General features: G+C 38.3%; 1 protein-coding gene across 5 annotated transcripts in view; it reads right to left on the bottom strand.

Moving 5' to 3' along the window:
• Positions 1-16,912, bottom strand: part of Irk3 (Inwardly rectifying potassium channel 3) — a 33,876-nt gene extending 16,964 nt beyond the window's left edge. For 4 of the 5 annotated variants that reach the window (XR_010949916.1, XM_067768386.1, XM_067768385.1 and 1 more), the window contains exons 1-6: positions 16,311-16,912; positions 13,366-13,430; positions 13,192-13,313; positions 5,159-5,554; positions 3,806-3,912; positions 3,256-3,595 (exon numbers count right to left, since the gene is read on the bottom strand). Coding sequence is in view for 4 of the 5 variants with exons in the window: in XM_067768386.1 (XP_067624487.1) it covers positions 3,256-3,595; positions 3,806-3,912; positions 5,159-5,554; positions 13,192-13,313; positions 13,366-13,430; positions 16,311-16,510 (1,230 nt within the window). In the remaining variant the exon portion in view is untranslated. The remainder of the gene's footprint in view (positions 1-3,255; positions 3,596-3,805; positions 3,913-5,158; positions 5,555-13,191; positions 13,314-13,365; positions 13,431-16,310) is intronic. The other variant, XM_067768384.1, reaches the window with a different exon arrangement.
• Between the last annotated feature and the right edge of the window lie 2,291 nt (positions 16,913-19,203).

A 19,203-nucleotide genomic window follows, 5' to 3' on the forward strand; every position in this document is an offset into this window, starting at 1 on the left:
ACGATATTTCTACAACAATAAAATTTTCAAAAATTTTGATGTACGTTGATGATGTAAACATTTTTTTATCCTATGCCAGAAGAAAGATCGGTCTCTTTTACAATGTAAGATCTGGACTCATTGCACAATTGGTGCAGCATCAACTATATGCCACTTAATCTTAAAAAAAATGCAAATGTATGTGCTTTACTCGTAGATTACTTCAGCCAGCTTCCTACACTCTCAACAATTATAATCTTGAACAGGTGTACAGTTTTATAGACCTTGGTGTTAATATGGACAGTAAACTTAACTTCACCCTTCATATTACTGCAACTGTTAATAAGGCTAGAGGTGTTCTGGAGTTTGTAAAGCGATGGTCTAAACAATTTAGCGACCCGTACGTTACTAAAGCTCTTTATACAACATTAGTCAGGCCGATATTAGAATATGGTGCAATAATTTGGAAACCCAGCTACCAGGTTCATATTGGTAGGATAAAATCAGTCCAAAAACAATTCTTACTTTGCTCCTTAAGAGATTTCCACTGGGATTCTACATATAATCTGCCACCTTATACTAATCGCCTGAAACTTATTAATCTTCCCACTCTTGTTAGTCTTAGGGAAATGCTTGGTATTGTATTTATGATTAAATTACTAAATGATTTGGCCTCTAGCTCATTCTGCTGAGCGAAGTATACTTTAATGTCCCTTCCCGCCCTTCAAGACATTTCAAACCTCTACCTAAAACATTGTAGAACAAATCTTGACTTAAATGAGCGCTTCCGCTGTTTCTATCAGAATTACAACTCCCACTCTAGCGCATTTGATGTTTCGGACTCGCTTTTTTGCATTAAAAAATCTGTTCTTTCCTCTCTTAATAGTAACTAACTGTATTCACTAACATATTGAATTCAATTTCTATCCATTAAATGTATGTATATTAATACGTCATTTATTTTACTTAGCTGATGAGGTTTGCTCTGTAGCTGAGCAATTTTAGATTCGACGGTTAACAAACCACTGCCTTACAACGACTGGGCATGAACAGGATTAGCCTGGTTTCATTGGACCACTTGAGGGCAGTGTGCTGTCACAACGTCCATTATAAAGCGATGGACGTATGTTCCTTTGCGGATATTCGCCGGGGTCGTTCTTTAATTCAATGCTTAATGTTATTTGAAAGCAGTCAAATTTTATAAGCAACGCTTTGAGATGCAAGCTAAGATGGAATTCCGGTCATCACAACAAAAAAGTACTCCAATCAGGTAGCCCGAAATTATGTATGTCTACCAAGAATGGTACTAAAGGACTTATTTTGACAAATTGCAGCATTGATGATCAACTTTGAAGTTCACGCCGGAATCTGGTGGTGGTATATTCTCCTCTAATGCACAGAACGATATATTCAAAAGGTTGAGGGTTTTTGAAGTTATATTTTGCGAACGTTTAATATTCGTGCAATGGTTAAGTTAGTTTCTGCGGTGCATTATGCAGTTGTAGCTGTGTTACATTTTATGATGACCCATGTTGTTGGGCATAGTTTAAGCAGCAGTGGTAACTACTATGAAATGTTGATGAAATGCGTCATTGCAGCACATTAACAGATCTCTCCGGTTTTTTCGTCTCGCGAAACCTGGCATTATCACCGACTAAATCCTCCGCGACCTTATTTACAACATGCACGTCCCAAATGTCGACGATTTCGAATATCCACGTCGATGGCACTATGCTACCGACTGTCCTACACCCCAAAATCTTGGGTGTGACGTTTGATCAGGATCTACATTTTGGTGAGCATGCAGCCGCAATTGTACCGAAAATCCAGAGCCGTAATAAAATCCTCAAATCCCTTGCTGGCAATGCTTGGGGAAAAGACAAAGAAACGCTCATTACCAAATACAAAGCAATTGACCAGCCGATTGCATGCTACGCGTCCCCTATATGGTCGCCAAGCCTAAAAACCACTCACTGGAAGAAGCTACAGGCCTGCCAAAATACTGCTCTCAGCACCGCCACGGACTGTCTTCTTATGTCCCCAGAATACCATCTACATAATGAGGCCAGAATACTCCCCACCAGGGAGAGAAATGAGATGCTTACCAAACAGTTCCTGTTGAATAGCCAGAAACCTGGACATCCCAACAGACATCTGATTGATGAGCCAACAACGTCCAGGAGCTTAAGGAGTCATCTCCGTAAGCATTATGAGGAAATACGACACCTGAGAACTCAGCCATATGAAGCAAAAAAACACAAGCAGGTCCTCAGCGAACTCCACAAACAGGCGTCGAACCTCTATGCCGGGAATTGCCCGGTGAATCTAGTACTCAAAGAACAATACCCAAAACTTGCGGAAGAGGAACGCATACTCCCCAGGGAAACGCGAGTCACTCTAGCTCTACTGCGTTCTGGATACTGTAACAGGTTGAACTGTATCCTATCCAGAATCAACCCCGAGATACAAAATGTATGCCCCGCTTGCAATGTGTCCCCACATGACAACAACCATCTCTTTAATTGTAATGTGGAACCAACGCCTCTAACATCCCTCTCATTATGGTCCACCCCTATTGAAACAGCAAGTTTCCTTGGACTCCCGTTAAGGATATTGATGACAATTAGTGATCGGTCGCAACTATTACGTAGGGCGAAGCACTGCTACAACAACAACAACAACAGCTTGAGTATAAGCAAACAACTATGTATTAAGTGGCACTGCAGCAATGCTGCTGTATTTATTTGGCGGCTTGAACACACCCGGTGTCTTATAATCCTAGCAAATATTTGATATAAATTCGTTTTCATACTGTGGTAGAATTAGATAGAAGAGCGGAAACATACTTACTGCATATGTTATCAAAATTGATGCTCTTTTGGCCTTCATGTCTTAATCTAATAGTTTTTCTCTAATCAAACAAGTACGTATGTACAGGATATACTCACCCAGGGATTCAAGGGGTTGTGTAGCGCAATATATAGCTTCTCCAACCCAATTGTCAACCTTCGAGCGGCGAATCCCGTCACTAACAGACGAGGCTCTGGCGACCACAAGCTCGTCATGGAACTTGGGGGTGGGAGGGAGGAAAAGCATGAAGGTTTAATGTGGCCATATAAATCGTTACCGAGATGGTCGGCCTAGCACCTTAATGGTGCTGTGTTACCGGAGCGTACCGGATCTGTATCCGGCAAAGGACCATCACATCGATAACACTCCGCAAAGCCTTCTGGGAGTAACCTTATCGCTACAACAACAACAACAACATATACTCACCGAAATCGTAGTATTGAAATTACTATAATCAACAACATAGCGTTCGTTACGTCCATCATAATTAATGACATTTACGAAACGTTGTCCCCAAAAAATATCTTCACATGGCACATAGGAAGTACGCGCCTCTGTAACCATTGCCGTTGCCTGTGATGTGCCAACAATTGACACATATAATTCGAATTGTGATTCATTCAAATCTCTTCTGGATTTCAAATAGAGCAAAGGACTCGTCTCATCTATGACGTGGCAAACGATTTCAGGCCAAACAATTATTTGTTGTCCACCGCCGTCCAATTTGAGTTCTGTACGTGTTTGAACGTATTCGCCTTCACGTGTTCTATAAGTTAAGAGAAATAGAGATTTATGTGGAAAGGGTTGAAGAAAAGTTTGAAAAGTCCGTCCCTAAACTTGAAGCTTATTCTGGCAAGGTCGCGGAAATTAAAAAAAAAAATTGATCCAAAACCTTTCGAAACGAAAACTTGAAGTTTAGCGCGGAGTTTTGCAATTTGTTTATTTAAAATCGGAACCAAGCCAAATTTAATCTTACGTTTTATCCAATATAAGATATACTCGTATTTTTGATTCAATCGTTTGCTGTTTGCGTGGATCACACACTCGAAATAGCAGGCACAATTTTCCATCCCGATAGCAAATCTAAAACAAAACGGTTTAAAATATTGTACATTAAAGTTTTGCTTCTTACCACAAAACAAGGCCCTACAAACACTTAAAATTTAAATAACCGTTAATAGGCGGAAAAGGAATTCAATGCAAGTGTGGCCAAGTTAGTTTGAACTGCGGAAAGCCTAAAGGTGAAAATACATAGGTCATTGTGAATGATAACTAAGTGTGATATCTTCTGTATAGACGTCAAAATTCCAAAGTGATTGGATCACCTGATTTGTATTTGACTATCGCTTTCTCATTCTGTGTCTCTTTCTATCACCCGCTGAAAATAGGCGCCGCCATATTGAACACCATGTCAAAACACTAAAAAGTCAGTCGTCATCCTGTCAGGAATTTGACAGATAAGATATCACACTTCGTTATCATTCACAATGTAGGTCACTTCCCTTTGAAAGGTGGAAATGTACAGCGAAGCCAAAAGTTGAGATACCGTTAACTTATGATGCTGTTATTGTTGTTGTAGCGATAACGACACTACCCGAAGGTTTTGGAAGTCGCTCAGACTGAATGAGACTGAAAATTGCGTTAATCACCCTATGGCGCTGTCAATATGTAAGGTGACGCAGAGATCTATTTACATGCCGAAAAAATCGTCTTTTTAAAAAACGCGAATGTTTGTTGGTTCTGCAATATCGCTATAAAATTCGCGTATTTGATAAACAAAATTTACTCTACTTTAAAATGTATTTTTCGATAAATAATCAGATATGACTACTAGACTGGGTCGATTTTTTAACCGATATCGCGCCATCGATTTTTCGAAAGGATTTATCAAGAAAAAAAAACGACCCTGCAAAAAAAAAAAATGGCGAAAGGGTCAATTTTTCGACCAAAACTCTCCCCAAAACCCAAAAAATGTTTTTTTTTTTAAACTGTTGTAAAAACGTTGGCGATAACAGTTTTTTGAAAAAAAAATTTGTTTGGGTTTTGGGGAGTGTTTTGCCGAGTGGTAATAAAAAAATAAAATAAAAATTTTTAGTCATAGTGGAGAAAGGCTATCACTATAGTGATAAAAAGTTGCGCACTAAATTTTTTCCAATAAAGTGTAATGCTATCAAAATTTAGTGCGCCACCCAAAACTAAGATATACAGACGAGGAAAAACGATAGCAGGCGATGTGACATGATTCTATGAAAAGTCGCCCAAGAAGCTACTATCATTAAAGGGTATGCAGGGAAAATATATGTATATATAAAAACACATGACTACTTACCACCGCCTTATCGCTAAATTTTAATTTAGTAATTTGTTTTGCTGGTCTCGCCGCCTTTGCGTATACCATACTAACCAACATTCCTTCAATACCAATTGCAATAATCATTTGCATAACGAAAAGGAATATTGCCTCTGGACATTCATCACTAGCATATTTCTCACCAAAACCAATTGTTGTCTGAGTTTCCACAGAATAAATAATCATTGAGACGAAATTGTATACACCTTTAATGCAGGGTTCCTTGCCTTCACCCAAACGCTCACCAGTTATTTCATCAAACATTAGATCACCATGTGAATAGGCGATCATGTAGTTAAGCACAGCAAAGACAAGCCATGTTAAGAAGTAGGTTCCAACAAAAATCGTAAGCGTATATGTCCAATCTAATTCAATCTACATATTTTATGTGATAGCATTGTAAATAAAATATCAAAATAAAAATGAGTGAACCTTTATTAAATGGGCAAGTTAAATGTGAAATGTGAGGCTTACAAGCGGGTGCAAAGAAAGTATTTTACATATCTACATTGACCCTTGAGACGAATTAACATAAAGCTTTGGTCAAGTTGATTCGCTCTCAGATAATAATAAAACGCTTTAGGATAATAATAGAAAGCTTTGCCGCATTCTTTGATTTAAAGCGACAAAAATGATTTATGTAAATGCGCCTTAAGTTCAGATCATGCTTCATCGAGGAATTTAAAGCGGAGTTATTGGTGCCGTTTGTCGTATCGCTGTAGTCGTATCCCTAGCGTAACCCCATACGATACATTGTGATCGATTAATAGTGCCTTAACCTAAAAATCGTGAAAATTTCATAAATATGAAGAAAACGCAAAAAATTACAAACATATTCCACAAAAAATAATTCTCTTCGTCATAACGTATCCAAAAAAATGAATAAAATCTACAAAAAGTTATTAAATTCAGCAACTAAAATATTTTTAGGTTATGGATATGGCGAAAAACTAAAGACCAATTGCTTGACTACGATACGGTTACGACCTTAGCGTTACGATATGGCACCAATAATCGATTACATTGATTCCCATAAGGTTGGTCGAATCAGCTGTTATAAGGTTACCGATACGGTTATCGATAACGCACCAATGTCTGCAGCTTTAGGTGAGATCGGGTTAAATACAAGCTCTATGATAAAGGGCTAATTAAACTTCCTTAACCCTAACTCCATAGTCGTAACCATACCCATATCCATAACCATCTCCAATGTGATCGATTAATGGTGCTTTAACCTAAAAATCGTGAAAATTTCATAAAAATGAAGAAAACGCAAGAAATTACAAAGATATTCCATAAAAAATATGTCTCTTAGTCATAACGTATCTAAAACAATGAATAAAATCTACAAAAAGTTATTAAATTCACCAACTCAAATATTTTTAGGTTATGGATATGGCGAGAGACCAAAAACCAATTGGTTGGCTATGGTATGGTTATGACGTTAGCGTTATGGTATGGCAGCATTAATCGATTACATTAATTTCCATAAGGTACGTTCGATCAGCTGTCTTATATGGTTATTGTTTTATGGTTATAAGTCACCAGTAATTGGCCCTTAAGGCATCATACTTTAACCAGAAATGAATTACTGCGCCGGCCAAAAATTAAATGTGGGTATTTATTTTGGCATCATTAACAATAATAAATAAATTATTTTCCAAAGAATTAATCATCTTATCACATTCCTTTGGTTACCATTCTGAAAAGCTTTATTAACATTATATTGGTATGTTTCTCGTTCAATTCCGAAGTGTAATATTAAAGGGGTGCTACCAAGCAGTGTAGGGGCTAATATTTAAAAACTTCATAGATCGATTGCAGCGAACTAAACTGAACTAGGAACTTCAATTTGCCTTCGACTTCCTATACATATAATTTTTAATAAATTATATGAAAAAAACTGCATCTGCATGTATTTACTTTCTTTGATATTTTAATGCGATGCATATTCGAAGATTCGTCACTTTTCTTATTAGAACAAAAACTAAAACGATGATTTTATGAGTTAACAATCCTTTATTTCTAAAAGTGCTTTATTTTAGTTACATATTGTGATTTGTACAAGTTAATTAGTATTTTTAAGAATAATATGTACATAATGGTGTTTGGATGCTTTTATCCGTAAATAATACTTTGGCACTTTAAAAATTATCAGCTACAAAAACAGATTTAACAAGTAAGGAAGGCTAAGTTCGGGTGTAACCGAACATTACATACTCAGCTGAAAGCTTTGGAGACAAAATAAGCGAAAATCACCATTTAGAAAAATGAACCTAGGGTAACCCTGGAATGTGTTTGTATGACATGGGTATCAAATGGAGGGTATTAAAGAGTATTTTAAAAAGGATTGGGCCTTAGTTCTATAGGTGGATGCCTTTTCGAGATATCGCCATAAAGGCGGACCAGGGTGACTCTAGAATGTGTTTGTACGATATGGGCATCTAATGAAACGTGGTAATGAGTATTTTAAAAGGGAGTGGCCCTTAGTTGTATATGTGAAGACGTTTTCGAGATATCGACCAAAATGTGGACCAGGGTGACCTAGAACATCATCTGTCAGGTACCGCTAATTTATTTATATATGTAATACCACGAACAATATTCTTGCCATGATTCCAGGCCTTTTGATTTCGCCATGCAGAACTTTTTCTTTCTACTTAATATTGTAGGTGTCACACCCATTTTACAAAGTTTTTTCTAAAGTTATATTTTGCTTCAAAAAACCAATTCAATCACAATGTTTTATACCTTTTTCCATATTTGGTATAGAATTATGGCATTCGATATCGAAAAAGTGGGCGTGGTCATAGTCGGATTTCGCTCATTTTTAATACCAAGATAAGGTGAGTTCAGATAAGTTCGTGAACTAAGTTTAGTAAAGATATATCGATTTTTGCTCAAGTTATCGTGTTCACGGCCGAGCGGAAGGACAGACGGTCGACTGTGTATAAAAACTGGGCCTGGCTTCAACCGATTTAGCTCATTTTCACAGAAAACAGTTATCGTCATAGAAGATATGCCCCTACCAAATTTCACAAGGATTGGTAAATTTTTGTTCGACTTATGGCATTAAAAGTATTCTAGACAAATTAAATGAAAAAGGGCGTCCGTTTTGAATTATCTTTTATTTTTGTATTTTGTTTCGCCATATCATTACTGTCGTTGAATGTTGACATAATTTACTTATGTATATACTGTAAAAATATTAAATTTTTTGTTAAAATTTGACTTAAAATTTTTTTTTTAAGTGGGTGTGTTCGCTATCCGATTTTGCTAATTTTTATTTAGAACACATATAGTAATAGGAGTAACGTTCCTGCCAAATTTCATCATTATATCTTCAACAACTGCCAAATTACAGCTTGCAAAACTTTTAAATTACCTTCTTTTAAAAGTGGGCGCCGGTCATGAGAAATGGTTTTGCTGCATCTGCGGGAAAGAATCTTTTTAGGACGGTCATACTCTTGTCAGTGTGTCTCGTGTAAGGGATCGTTGCATCGGACAGGTTGTTCTGGGCTAGACCCCAAAACCAGACGTCCACGTAACTTCTATAAATCTTTTGTGGCTCCTTGCTGTTCACGCCCTAGGACGTCCCGTAGTCTGCGCCTTAGGGGCCCCCCCGCTACCTTCCAGCAGCCCCGCTGCTCAGCAAGCCACAACAAGTACCCGCTGTTGCTCGCGCCCCACGGCGCCACCAACTCACACGGCTGCTACCACTCATACCTACAATCTCCGTAGTAGAGTCGGGATCAATGCCGAGCATCAGCCCCTGCCCCCGTCTTCTTCCCCCCCTCTTTTCCGGCAGCAATTGTGTAGCAATTGTGCAGGTAGGGGAAACAGATTCTTAGTCCCTACCTCCTTTTGCACCGTTTGCCAGCACAGAATATATACGTTTGCGTCATCCGCCCAATGCAGCTCCTGCCATGGACGGTGCCACTTTCCTAGATGTTCTGGTCTCCACGACGGCAACCCCCCGACGGGTTTCATTGCGCCATGTTGCCGGCCCGCATACCCAAATACTCCGGGTACCCCAATGCTTACCCAAGGACGTCTAGTCCCAGGGCCACAACAGCAGTTGCGTCCTGGCCTTCCACAACCCAGACGTAGTCACCCGTCACTTACTCCCAGAGTGACGACGTCTCCCCCTATGCACTTCAGAATTCTGCAGTTAAACTGTAATGGATTAACTGGGAAGATCACGGAGATAGTCGATTTCATGAAGCGGCACAACATCCGCATTACTGCGATTCAAGAGACTAAACTCACAGCAAGATCTGCATTGCAGACCTGTTCTGGGTATAATGTCCACAGAAAAGATCGCGAGAGCGGAAATGGAGGCGGCCTCGCGATTATAATACACCACTCTGTGCAATATCATATATTTGATCCCGACATCGACCGCAGTCCCAGTGTCTTAGAACGTCAAGTATTATCTGTCCGGTCGGGCGATGCAAACCTAGAAATCATCAACATCTACATCCCTCCTCCCACCTGTTGCCCCAGTGGATACCGCCCTAATATCAGCGCCGTACTCACTGGCAACAATCGCATTATCTTAAGCGGTTTCAATGCCCATCACGATCTATGTCATTCAAACTTGCGGGTGAACAGTAGGGGTGAGATGTTGGCGGATCAAATAGAAGAAACAACGTTCTGCACAATAAACGGAGACGCCCCCACACGTATGGTAGGAAGCTGTCACAGTTCGCCGGATATTTCAATCGTGAGCGCAGAACGCGTAAACTGCGTCAACTGGCAGCCGATGGTAACATTGGCATCCGACCACCTGCCTATACTTATTTCGCTCGAGCGTTCCGCCGACTTCATCGTCGCAGAAAAACGCACTTTCATTAACTTTAAAGAAGGAAAGTGGGACGAAAACAAATCATTTACAGACAACCGCTTTGCTGCCCTCCCTATCCCAACTGATGCCCGCCAAGGGGAGCATGCTTTCCGCAAGGTCATTGAATCCGCCTCAGCTCGTTTCATTCCCGCCGGTAGGATTCCCGAAATTCGGCCCCACTTCCCGGCGGAGGCCGCAAGTTTAGCGAGAGAACGTGACCTTATCAGACAGCTCGATCCCGGCGACCCCCAAATAAAGGATATAAACCAACGCATCAGATTGCTTGTGGATGAACACAAGCGGGCGAAATGGGAAGAGCACCTAAGCGGCTGTAACCTCTCTGCCGGTGTAGGTAAACTTTTGTCCACCGTAAAGTCCCTATCGAATCCGTCTAGGCACAATGACAAAGTTTCCATCGCCTTTGGCGATAAAGTGCTTTCGGATGCGAAAAAATGCGCGAGCGCTTTCTGCCGACAATATATAATGCATTCTACGGTCGACAAAGATAGACGGAGGGCCAACAGACACGCACATAAACATAAATTCAGCGCGCCAAAGAGAGGATGAGGATGCCATCGGTCATGCTAAACCATCCAAAGCAGTGGGCCCAGACGGCATAGCCATGCCGATGCTTAAAAGCCTAGGAAATATTTAGCACATGTCTTCAACCTGTCTCTTTCCACCTTTGTCATACCCGAAAAATGGAAAATGGCCAAGGTCGTCCCGCTACTAAAGCCTGGGAAACCAGCTAACACAGGAGAATCATATCGCCCGATATCTCTCCTATCGCCAGTAGCCAAGACACTTGAAGCTATTTTGCTCCCCTACTTCAAAGTAAATTTGCAGCTAGCCCGTCATCAGCATGGCTTCAGAAAACTCCATAGCACCACCACCGCGCTAAATGCCATCGGCACCCAGATAAATTGCGGTTTAAATCAAAACCCCCACCATGGAACAGTACTCGTAGCGCTAGACCTATCAAAAGCTTTTGATACGGTCAACCATGGCACGTTACTGCAAGACCTGGAAGGGTCTACCCTTCCCCCATATCTTAAAAGGTGGACCGCAAATTATCTGGGTGGTCGGCAGGCATCGGTGCAATTTAGAAATGAAACATCAAAACCAAGAAAAATTAAACAGGGGGTGCCACAGGGTGGTGTCCTATCCCCACTTTTGTTTAATTTCTACATATCTAAGCTACCTTCGCCACCAGAAGGAGTTACTATTGTTTCCTACGCCGATGACTGCACAATAATGGCCACAGGCCCAGGCCCAAAGATCGATGAGCTTTGCAACAGAATAAACGGCTACCTCCCTGATCTCTCCAGTTTTTTCGCCTCGCGAAACCTGGCATTATCACCGACTAAATCCTCCGCGACCTTATTTACAACATGGACGTCCCAAATGTCGCCCATTTTGAACATCCACGTCGATGGAACCACGCTACCGACTGTCCTACACCCCAAAATCTTGGGTGTGACGTTTGATCAGGATCTACATTTTGGTGAGCACACAGCCGCAATTGTACCGAAAAACCATGAGCCAGCACCGCCTAGGGACTTAAGGAGTCATCTCCGTAAGCATTTTGAGGAAATACGGCACCTGAGAACCCAGCCGTATGAAGTGAAAAAACACAAGCAGGTCCTTGGTGAACTCCACAAACAGGCGTCGGACCTTTACGCCAGGAATTGCCCGGTGAATCCAGTACTCAAAAAACAGTACCCAAAACTTGCGGAAGAGGAACGCATACTCACCAGGGAAACGCGAGTCACTCTGGCTCAACTTCGTTCTGGATACTATAACAGGTTAAACTCTTACATATCCAGAATCAACCCCGACATACAAAATGTATGCCCCGCTTGCAATGTGTCCCCACATGACACCAACCATTTCTTTAATTGTAATGTGGAACCAACGCCTCTAACACATCTTTCATTATGGTCCACCCCTGAGGAAAGAGCAAGTTTCCTTGGACTCCCGTTAGAGGATATTGATGACAAGTTGTGATCGGCCGGAGCTATTAGGTGGGGCGAAGCATTGCTACAACAACAACAACGCCCATTGACCAAAATTTTGCTAATTTTCTATTCTGCGTCATAAGGTCAACCCACCTACCAAGTTTCATCGTTTTATCCGTCTGTGGTAATGAATTATCGCACTTTTTCGAAATTTTCGATATAGAAAAAGTGGGCGTGGTTATAGTCCGATTTGGTTCATTTTAAATAGCGATCTGAGTGTCCAGGAACTTACATACCAAAGTTCATCAAGATACCTCAAAATTTACTGAAGTTATCGTGTTTACGGACGGACGGACGGACGGCCATGGCTAAATGAATTTCTTTTTTCGCCCAGATCATTTTGATATATAGAAGTCTATATCTATATCGATTAGTTTTCGCCCAGATCATTTTGATATATAGAAGTCTATATCTATCTCAATTAGTTTATGCCGTTACAGGGTACTGTTATGCGAACAAAATTAATATACTCTGTGAGCTCTGCTCAGCTGAGTATAAAAATGTACATATAAAGGATGGAAAAAGTATTACTTTACACAAAAACTTTATGAATGAATTTCTGACAGTTATTTTATTAGAAAATGTATATAAATAAAAATAAAACTAGTTCATTGTTGGTCAGTGAAAACTTAGTCAAGTTCAAAAAAGTGCATTAATATCTTACATAACACTCTTGGCATTAATATATTCCTATTTTCAAAACAATGAAATTACTTTAACTTGAATTTAAAAAATATAAAACAGCATTTCAGTACTCATTGCCGCACTTTTTCTTCCTTATATACATACATATATACTATGTACATACAAAAATTTGTACAAGCACAAACTTAATAGTTAATGTTATGAATAAATACGTTAAATTACAATTATTAAATCTACACAAAGTATGAATAGTTATTATTTCAAAAATTTGGATAAAATGCAAATTTTATGGCATCATGCCGAGCATACTACTTTTTCAAGTAAAATTTTCCATTCGTGTTATTTTCATTTGTGTCCGAATAATCATCATCATCATCAGCAAATGATTCTAAATCCGATTGCTCAAGACTTAATTTAGTTGATACTGGTGTTATGGTATTGTTGATTTTAGGAGATGTGGATGGTAGACATTTCTTTGGAATAAACTGGGTTAATGCGCTTACCATTGTTGTTACCAAATCTCTAACATAACGCCACGATTTTTGTGGTATACGTCTAAAATTAACATTTTCACGACCACTTTTCTCAATCACTCGATGATGTCGACGACTTGAACACATAGGATCTGGAGTTTTAATGCTTGAAAAAGTGTAATAGTTAAACAAAAAGGATCTTACCGCTGTAACGGGAAGCTACATTCAGCTCAATTGTGCTACCAACCCAATCACTAGTACCAGGTACACTATAGAGAAGAAATACATATATGCGCATATGTTGTAGAAAAAGGTACTAATGAGTTTTGTTCTATATAAATCAAAATAAATAAATACAAAGTGCGATGTATGTCCGAGGAAATTTATTCCAATTTACGTCGATAGGGTTTTAATTATTTCCCACAAATTGGCGAGACGTTACCTTAATGTTTTAAGCCGAATACGAATGGCGTCAGGAAGCAGATAAGTTTTTGCTAAGAAGTTTTCCCTTGCAGAAATACACTGGGACTGTTTGCCAAACCACTGCGGAAATTTGTTTCTAATTACAAAACCTTTTTCTAAGATTTTGATTTTGCTTCTATTGGGTCTTAAACCCATGACGGTGATATTGGCGAGCAATCTACCGACATACAACTAGTTTATCATTAGTTCCGTAGGAGCTCCCGAGGGGCGACGTGTGGTGACTGCGCTCATCAATGTCATAGTGATCACGAAAATTTCGTAATTTAGTAAATAAGTATCACTAACTCCGAGTGAAATTCTTCATGTGGTAACTAATTTGGATACCAGAAAAATAATAATAAAACTGCTGTTTCAGTTTCTTTAGTTCAAATGAACGCATTCGTTTATCGGCAAAAAGTTAAAGGCAGGGCCGGATTAACAAGTAGGCAGAATATGTAGTTGCCGGGAGCCCCCGATTTTAGGGGGCCCCCAAAAATTAAAAAGACTTCTAAAATTTTTTTACAAACATAAAAGTCTAGAGAGTGAAAGAAAAATATATAGACAGAACTTAAAATAATTTTTACTCAAATAAATAAAAGTCTATTGACCGCATTCAAAAGGCGACGACCGACAAACTAGACAAGGTTCCTAAAAAGGATATAGAAGCCTTCAACTCCACTTTGACTGCTATGCGTTCAGTGAGTAAGTCATTACAAAGTGAAAAAGCAGATTTGCAAACTTGTGCTTTTTTGTACGGATCGTTAGAAGAGAGTTTAATTTCATTCCGTGAACAGTTCAATGATTTCTAGGAAAAAACAAAACAATTATTATCTGGTGTAGGTTATACAGAAATCGTAAAACGTACTCATCGTAGAAAAAAACAACCTAAGGACGGAAATGTTCCAGAACTAAAATTTTCGCCTCGCGATGATTTTAGGACAAAGCGTTTCTTCGAAATCATCGACATCTTCACAGTGAAAGTATATGGAAGTTTCAGAAAGATTTGCATTTCTCATCAACTTTTCTCTAAGTGATGGAGGCCTCCATCAAGAGATTTGGAAAATTTTTTCATTGAAATGAAACCATTCCAAAGTTACGTGAACTCAAGATACACTGATGCACAAGAAACGCATAGTCATTTGTATACGATTCTAATGGAAGATCAATTAGCCGATGTTTTCCTAACACAAAAATAGCTCTTCGGATTTTTTTTAAATTAATGATCACAAATAGTTCTGCCGAACGATCCTTCTCGCAATTAAAAAGAATCAAAGTTGCTGAAAGAGCTACAACGCGACAAGAGCGACTCGAGGTGTTAGGTATACTTTGCATCGAGTCAGATTTATTGAACAAAATCGACATTGATCATACAATTGATGAATTTGTCGAAAACAAATGTAGAAAACGACATGTTTAAAATATAGATAGTAATTTTATTGATATTACATTGTGACAGTAAAATTTTTATGAAAGATATAGGTTTGTATTTTTTAATCGAAAAAAGGGGGAAACGGACGTGAAAAAGGACCCCCACATTGATGGTTGCCTATGGCCCCGTTGAGGGTTGTCCGGCCCTGGCTAAAGGTATAAAAACTAAATAATAAAAGTATAAAAGTAAACAATTTATACTCGAATAATATTTGGATTTTCTTTTGTGGGGGTAATAAACAATCCTAAAAAGAAAAAAAACATGACTGGTGATATTTACCATGATGAAATGAATATTCAGGTGTTCTCATCCCGTTGACGTTTTCCCTTATTCTGACAAGTTCGGCATGCATAATTTAGGGGGTTTTCTATCATGCAGAACTGCCTTTGTGTTCTACTACGATCGTAGTAGATTTTACTATACGTTTAGAAATATTATAACTATATAAGCCGTTACTAGAATTGTTTAGCGAAAAAGATTAACGTAAGTTTGTATTCGCTAACAGAATATAGACAAAATTTTGCAGAAAACTAATTTATTTGAAGAATTTGTATGAAAAATTAAGCAATCCAAATTTATTACTTTTGAAATACACGTAAATACTTGCATTTAGAGCTGCCGAAAAAGTGAGGTTATGTTGTTGACATCACCTTTATTATTACATCATGATATTTACGTGGGTTTTGCGTGTTTCGTTTCATTTGAAAACGGAATATTTAGCAAAATGTTATATCAATTATCTTAAACATTAACGAAAGCTCAGCCTGAGCGAAGTTAGATTTGTTAACTCTCTAATTTGTTAATTCCTTTAAATTTTGCGTTGCACATAACTTTAAATTCGATCGATTTTTCATCAAAGCCTTTTAGCTAGGACTTTATTTACCTACTGGAAAAACAACTCAATAACACTTTAAGAAGGCCCTTCGTGTATTCTTCTTGTACTTTCAAACAGATATTAATGTGCGAAAGTTAATATACCATTTCATATTCAGAAAAGATGTAAGGAGATAACATACATATTCGACTTCGTTATAAAATTTTCATGTGGGAATGATTCTTGTCCGACAACTCGTTGAACTCAGAACGGTTGGATGGCGATAAAGAGATTAGAAAAGAAGACTGCCGTTCGCTCCCCATACCAATTGGACATAGAGCAACGAATTGCAGCGAAAACATTTGTTCTGTGTGAATAGCGTATTTAGGCAATCTACAAATATTTAGTCGGCTACATATAAGTAAATAATCATAGTTGACTTACTTATTAGCACTCCTGCTTTTTTGGCTCGCCAAATCCATTTTCTTACGTGGCTCTACAATTGGACTCTCCGGGTAGTAATCAGAGGAATCATTAATTTTTTCCTTCTCTTCTGAACGTTTGAGTGATTTAGGTTGGATCGGTCGTGGTTTGACGGGCATCGATATAGATCGACGCATATGGATATTATCTTCTTGTTCCATATTATTAGTATATCAATTCCCGTTTGCGAATTTTGTCTTTTGTACAATACAATATGAGAAGTTTAATTAAACACCCACTCAAATCAGAATGATGAAGCTTCAATTGAAAGCAATTAGTATTTAAATTAAATCAGCTATTACTAAAGCGCTTACTCAGCGCTTATCTTGTTGATACTCTCAAGTGATATGTTTTACCGCTTGGCGATGTTAATCTGGGAAATCGCAAATGCAAACTAATGCCAGAAAAGATAAATTTCGTCTTCATGAAATTTGTATTTTAAACTTAGATGATAAGCATAATCAGTGTGGAAGAGTAAATAGTATGAGCATCATCTACAGAAGAATTTGACTTATTGTTGATACAGCGTTTTATGTGTGACATATGAAAATGCTGCCGTCTTGTTTGCGACTTGGCTAATGTTGACTTACAAAGTGAAATTTGAATTTAAAAAAGTTCTCGTATTTTCTTACAGCGGCAGATAAACCCTACAGACGAATTTTGGTGTGGTTAAACTACACCTTTTCCAGTTTAAGTTCAGATAATTACAATTCAAGTTCAGAATTTCCAATTTAAATTCAGAAATTTACAATTCAAGTTCAGAAAATTACATTTCAAGTTCAGAAAGTTACAGTTCGAATTCAGAGATTTATAAGGAGGGTGTTAATTTTCAAAAGTTATTTTAGTTAATTAATTTTATATTTATATGTTACTTGCGGAAGTGTTGATGATTCTTTGACCATGTTGCCAAAGTGGTGGCTTGGGTATAGTGTACCCCAAGTTTTCTTCAAGGTGTGTACATCCCGAACCTTGAAATCAAATGGATGATAATTCTTTCCAACAAGTGCATGATGACGCTACGGCCAAGAAAGTACTTCAGTTGAAACAGCAGCTTGGAAGCAGAAGAGTTGCGAAGGTGGAGGAAGACTTGATCTCTCATGGTGCTCCCAATCGCCGTCAGTTACCGCGAAACAGGGAAAGCTGGCATGATTTGTTACGAAACTGCCAAAATCGCAATTAAGTGCCAATTCATGATGATTATGGCGGATAAGTTGAGATATTTTGACATATATGCAGGGCGTACCTATACGTTACTTCCGGGAGTGTGGACGCTCCGTTGACTGTCATATCTTCGTCATCACTGCTGTCATACTCAGTGCAGATCAATGGTTGTGACGCTAAGAATATAGCTGGATGGCATTGCAATTGTTTCTTATGAGCGAGAGTTTTTTCTTCGCTATCTCGCAAAATTGATTTAAACGAGTTAAGATGAAAAAAAAATACCCGACAAATTTTCTGAACTTGAATTGTAATTTTCTGAACTTGAATTGCAATTTTCTGAATTTAAATTGTAATTTTCTGAACTTGAATTGGAAATTTCTGAACTTGAATTGGAAATTTCTGAATTTAAATTGGGATTTGTGAACTTGAATTGTAATTTTCTGAATTTGAATTGTAAATTTCTGAATTTAAATTGGAATTTCTGAACTTGAATTTTCTTAAATTGAATTGAAAATTCTGAACTTGAGTTGTAAATTTCTGAATTTAAATTGGAAATTCTGAACTTGAATTGTAATTTTCTGAACTTGAATTGTAATTTTCTGACCTTAAATTGGAAAAGGTGTAGTTTTGGTAACGTTTTACAAGACGGTGCATCACCTAATTTTTATCAAAATTTATCAAAGGTGGTATCGTGGTATCAGAAGACGCGTCTCGACCTCCGTTTTTAGAATCCGAAAGCGAAAATTTAAATTTTTATTTCTGTCAAAAGATATAAGCATAAAATCTGTTCAAATTTTCATGTGGCTGTTGTTTTTGCCAGATTTGTTGTACACACACCCACACTAATGCAAAACGGTGTTCTGCGCGCATTTAGTTTTGATCCCCAAACCGGTGTCGGACCCACACAGGGTAATTTTTTATAAGGCCGAAAGTCGCCAACGCAGAAAAGTGTTCTATGCAAAAAAACTATGGATCGGGCCGCATATTTCGGACCCCCTCAGGGTCATTTTAAGGTTTTTTGTAAATAAATTTCGACAGAAATAAATTTTCGTTTTCCGCTTTCGGATTCTTAAAACGTACGTCTGGACGCATCTTTTAATACCACCTTTGATAATTTTTGATAATAATTTTGTAAAACGTTACCCTAGTTGAGCAGAGCTCACAGAGTATATTAACTTTGATTGGATAACGGTTGGTTGTACAGGTATAAAGGAATCGAGATAGATATAGACTTCCATATATCAAAATCATCAGTATCGAAAAAAATTCGATTGAGCCATGTCCGTCCGTCCGTTAACACGATAACTTGAGTAAATTTTGAGGTATCTTGATGAAATTTGGTATGTCGGTTCCTGAGCACTCATCTCAGATCGCTATTTAAAATGAACAATATCCGACTATAACCACGCGGTGGGTTGGTAGGTGAGTTGAACTTATGACGCAGAATAGAAAATCAGTAAAATTTGGACAACGGGCGTGGCACCGCCCACTTTTGAAAGAAGGTAATTTAAAAGTTTTTCAAGCTGTAATTTGGAAGTCGTTGAAGATATCATGATGATCATTTAATTTGTCTAGGATACTTTTAATGCCATAAGTCGAACAAAAATTTACCAATCCTTGTGAAATTTGGTAGGGGCTTAGATTCTGGGACAATAACTTATTTCTGTGAAAAAGGGCGAAATCGGTTGAACCC

Source organism: Eurosta solidaginis, chromosome 2 (assembly GCF_040869045.1).
Source record: "Eurosta solidaginis isolate ZX-2024a chromosome 2, ASM4086904v1, whole genome shotgun sequence".
NCBI classification, from domain to species: domain Eukaryota; kingdom Metazoa; phylum Arthropoda; class Insecta; order Diptera; family Tephritidae; genus Eurosta; species Eurosta solidaginis.